The 5,000-nt window shown below is 36.3% G+C and overlaps 1 protein-coding gene across 3 annotated transcripts in view; it reads left to right on the forward strand.

The window, feature by feature from the left end:
• The first annotated feature begins 241 nt into the window (after positions 1–241).
• Positions 242–5,000, forward strand: part of LOC107484086 (uncharacterized) — a 9,837-nt gene continuing 5,078 nt past the window's right edge. Inside the window, exons 1-7 of one of the 3 annotated variants that reach the window (XM_016104702.3) lie at positions 242–482; positions 726–801; positions 3,297–3,442; positions 3,620–3,664; positions 3,833–3,873; positions 3,963–4,044; positions 4,739–4,783. In XM_016104702.3, the coding sequence (XP_015960188.1) occupies positions 741–801; positions 3,297–3,442; positions 3,620–3,664; positions 3,833–3,873; positions 3,963–4,044; positions 4,739–4,783 (420 nt within the window). In that variant the 5' untranslated portion in view covers positions 242–482; positions 726–740. Of the gene's footprint in view, positions 483–725; positions 802–1,052; positions 1,501–3,296; positions 3,443–3,619; positions 3,665–3,832; positions 3,874–3,962; positions 4,045–4,738; positions 4,784–5,000 lie in introns of those variants that run through there. The other 2 variants (XR_008008385.1, XR_008008384.1) reach the window with 2 other exon arrangements.

Genomic DNA, 5,000 nt, shown 5'->3' on the forward strand with positions numbered 1-5,000 from the left:
ATTGATTAAAAAAATTTTATATGCACAAAATAAAATTTAAATCTATAACACTTGTTTAAACAATCTAATGAACAAACCACTAAATTAGTCCAAGATAATTTTTATGGCACAAATAGAATGGGCCATTTTAAATAGGTCTGACATTTTGCATCATTACCCGACCCCGATTCTGACCAACTCCTCCAACCCGACCCAGCTCGAGTAACCTAGGCATTTCTAGTTCCCTCTTCTGGAACTTAACAATACCTCTTTCTTTTCGCTCTCTGTTGTTTAACGTTTAAAGAAGCCTCAACGAAACGAAAACGCTCGACGTAACACGCTGCTCTGCGCCTCTCTCTTTCTCACTCTCTCACTCACCTTCTCCTATGTCTCAACTCTGAAGCTCTCCGCCGGCGGTGAAACTCGTTCCTCCAGTATTGGCCATCGCTCCTTTGTCTCTTCCTGTTGCTCGCAGCAAGCCCCGCCTCAAACTCCTCTTTCAGGTTCAAGTCCCTTCCTGAAGCTCTTCCCTGTTCTCTTACTATCCTGCATTATTTTATATATATATATATATCCAATAATCAAGGTATGAAATTATTAATATATGGATTGTGATTTAATCCTATTAAATAGTTTTTTTTTATAAAAAAAATCGTGAATCTGTTGTAGTATCCTTTTGGTGTTGTTTATGTGATTGATGGATAGTTAATTGGTGTTTTTGAGGAGGAAAATGTCTTCACTTGCAGGATGTGTCGCAGGTGATGATGATGATCATGGTCATGACCTCCAAAATCAACTTTAGATGTCACTTTAATTTAGAAGGTGGTGTTACATATTTTGGATGTCCCTAATCTTAGTTTAAGACTATTTCAAAAACTTGTGAATGTGTTTTTTATTTTATGTTTTTTTTTTTTGTTGGTGACTAAATTAAAAAATTAAAAATGAATAAAAATATTTTGATTTTAGATAAATGAAATTAAATGTAAAAAATTATTCTTAACTGATGATTCGTTGAACCGGAACCCGTCCGGTTTACACAAAAACGGAAACTCCTCCATTTCTTTCTCCCTTTCCCCCTTTCTTTCTTTCATTCAGAAAGAAATCACAGAAGCTCAGCCAAAAACCCCTAGCACTGTAGGCCTACACCACCGCCGCAAGGAGTGGCATATTGCCGCCGTCCGTTAAGTTCGCCATCCGTCCGTCCGTCCGTCCAAGTCTTCAACCCCTGTTCGCTGTCACCGATCGCAGCTGCTTCCTCGAGCTTTGGCGTCCGTCGTCTTTGTCTGCTCAGCCGCGCTTCCGCCGCCGTTTGTTTGCCGTTCACGTTCTCCTCTTCGTTCAGCCGTCGTCTACCTTCGCGTTCTTCGCCGTTCACGTTCGCTCGGCGTTCACCGTTCGCGTTCACTCGCTGTTCACCGTTCGAGTTAGCATTCGCGTTCGTCTGGAAGCCACGTTGCACTGCTTCAAACTCTGCGCCGAACTGCATTCGCGTTCGTCGAACTGCTCTCTTTTGTCGCCGCCGTGAGTTCCCTAAACCCGCCACCAATACTCTGCTTCAAACTCTGCAACTTCTGGTTTCTATTACAATAAGTAACTATTTGATTTGGTAGTGGTTTGGATTATTTTCATAGATTATACAATTGTTATGTTCTCTTCTCTATCACATTGATATTAAGCTTTGAATTCTCTTATTTCGTTTTAAATTTACCGCACTCAACATGTTTGATGAAATGCTTTAACCATATTTCTGGTTGGTTTTATAATTTCTAGCTTTTAGAAACTTAGTAAGTTGATTGCATGTGAAATTAAGAATAATTGGATCTTAGTAATTAGGAAATTTTAGGTGTACAAATAGCATCTTTGCAGAAAACATATTAGCATGATGATTCCACTTGCATTAGTGTTCTTCTGGTAAATTTTAACTGTTCTTGTGTTGTTGTTCTGTTGTTCTTCTGTTATCTTTAATTTTTTTTTGTTCTTGTTGTGATTTTCTGTTCTTGGTTTAAGCTGTGATTGAAGATTCTTTGGTTTGGGTATTCTTCACTTTCCTGTGAGCTTAGCTTTTAATTCTTTGAGCATACACGTATCAAATCATTGTTTTCAGCAATGGTGATTTTTAGATTTTTTTTGGGTTGCTTTGTTTTAAATGTTCCTATTGCTGTTGTTGTGTTTTTGCTGTGATTTAAATGTTCTTTTGATTTTTTTTTTTTGATTTTTGAATGCCCAGTCAGTGCTTGGTTGATTGGTTTTACTCACTGATTGTATTTGATGATAAATTTTAAATTGATAACTCTATTACTGCTTTACTGTCTGTTTCTGTAGTTAAATTTTATTAAAGTTTTTTGAGTTTGCACTGCCTGTTACTGATTCACTGTTCCTTCATTGTTTTTTTTTTTTTTGTTGTTAATCATTGTGATGAGCTTTGTTAAAATTGGGTTGAAAACTGTTGATCTTTCTTCATTTTTCACTGTTCTAACTTTCGTTCTTATTAAAAAATTTGCAATTGGTGATCAGTTGATTTATTATATGCTTCATGTTTTCATTGTTCTGTTCTTATGAAGAAAAAATTTGCAATTAGTGATTGTATGATTCATGTTTTGATTGTTCTGTTATATAAAAAAAATTCTGTTTTCATTGTTTTGTTCATTGTTTGGTTGCACTGTCCCTGTTCTTGATCTCCGCCGACTTGCTACCCCTCCTACGTGTTGGATTCTTTCTGTTTCAGGCTCCGTTGTGTTTTTGTTTCAGGTTCTGTTGTGTGTTTGTTGTGCAACACTATCATTTTTTGTTTTACTTTTTGACTCAACTACATTAAGACAATATTCTCTATTTTAACTTGTGCATTGTAATTCAATCTAGCTATTTTTAATGGAAGTATAATTATGTTAATTGTCAACAAATTTGCAGCAAGTTTTTGAATATTTTGATGATTAATTACATTTAGTTGGTCTGTTGGTGATATTTTATGTAGGATTTTAAATTTGAAAGATATTTAGGATGTTTGTTTATAAATTAGTTATTATTTTATTATGGAACGGTTTTTCCGGTTGAACCATGGTTAGACCGGTTGGACCAGTAAATCAGTGAATCAGTGACTAGAGCGGTTTGATGACCGGTCCGGTTTTCAGAATCTTGATTGTCTTTTCCATATTTGCCATTATATATTTGTATTAGTACATTGGTTATTTTTGCTCGAGTCTACGTTACTACATTATGTGCCATTATATGGATTTTTTGTGGGACTTGCGTTCAGTGATGCGTTTCTACGTTTATCGTTCCTTCTGTGCTTGTGTATGAACTCGTTGCTGTTACTGCAGACATGGAAGACAGCAGCAGCAATGGTGGTAGCGGGAAACGTGAGGAAATTGTGGACGTTGGGTCGGTCGTTGAAGCTGTTACTGCAGAGGAAGGTGATGCTCCCCTCTACAACGTTGAGAGCCTCTGCATGCGTTGCGGTGAAAATGTAATCTCTCTCTCTCTCTCTCTCTCTCTCATAGCCTTTGATTTTTTTTGTTATTTTATCCCTCACTTTCTTTTATGTGTTGTTTGCTTCTGTGGTTATTGCTGTGTGAGCTGGATTCCACTTTAACAATGTCCGCTTTTAGAGTGATTTTGATCTCATTTCTGTTGTGTTTCGCAGGGGATTACAAGATTCTTACTCACCTTAATTCCTCACTTCAGAAAGGTATGTGTGCTTTATCCTTATGGAGTTATGGTAATGCTTCAATAATTTCTTTCTTTGCCTTTTAAATAGGAATTATTGTGTGCTTTAATTAAAAGATTAATTTTGAAGCATGAATTTGTGATTACGGTATGTAAGCGTAATGACTTGTTGCCTTTGACTTTTGTGCAGATTTTGTTGTCAGCTTTTGAGTGTCCTCATTGTGGTGAGAGGTGAGTTGCTCTTCACTATGAACTATGTTTATTGGCTGCAATGTGATTGCTTGCTCTAATTTCATTTGGTGTCTTTGTTTGCCCATTAGGAACAATGAAGTACAGTTTGCTGGAGAAATTCAACCGCGTGGTTGCTCTTACACTCTGCAGATCCCATCTGACAATCCAAAGGTTGTGTTGAATGGAATTATTAGTGTTTGGCTTCCCCTGATTAGTAACTAGTTATATTAGTTTGAACAAACTAATGTTGCCAATGGATGGATTAAAACATAGTATAAACATAATATTCTGTTTAAGGTTTATACAAGATTGACTTGAGTGGATGTGCTCGAGCCTTCCATGTCTCATCACATGGTTTACTAGTGAGGTATCCAACAGTGAGTCTCAACATTGGAATTTCTTTACACTATTGACCAGGTCTAGCATGCAGATTCATTTGCTGCTGTTCATTTATTCAAAATACTTCCGTTTTTAACCAAATAGACATATGTTTTAGTGAGGGGTCAATTATGTAACAAGTTTGAAATAAATGACCTACTAATGCGAAGGAAAACATAATGAATAGTGGCTCGATAAAAGTTGATATTGGTGTGCTTGTGAAGAAAGGGGGAAGATGTCATATTCTTTAACCCTTAGTCCCTGACCAAAGTATTTAAATGGGAAGACATGGAAATGTCTTTGTAAGTAGAATTGTTAACATTTGTTCAAAATGTTAATTTTATGGACATTACTATGTTTTTGCACCCTTATTTTAGGTTTGGGGCTTTTTGATGACTAGATTTCATATGAGCTCCTAAACACATTGCACTCTCATCTTTTTTCTCCTTTTTAAAATGGTCTTTGTTGCCTGTGTCATTTCATGCAGATGCTTGACAGACAAGTGGTAAAATCAGAATCTGCTACAATTAAGGTACTTAAGCTGACGATGCTTATCTTTCTGTACTTTTCTAAACTTTGTTTACATTCTCCTATTCTTTCAGTCCCTATTATATTTGTATAAACTATGAACACTTCGGCTTGTTGGCATTTTGATTCATTTCAAGTCTTGACATGCTGTTGCTGCTCATCTGTGGCATCTTTGTCCTTGGCATTGACATTGCTATATCTAAAAGTTGCTCTGATTAGAA

The sequence above is a fragment of the Arachis duranensis genome, chromosome 4 (genome assembly GCF_000817695.3).
Source record: "Arachis duranensis cultivar V14167 chromosome 4, aradu.V14167.gnm2.J7QH, whole genome shotgun sequence".
NCBI classification, from domain to species: Eukaryota; Viridiplantae; Streptophyta; class Magnoliopsida; order Fabales; family Fabaceae; genus Arachis; species Arachis duranensis.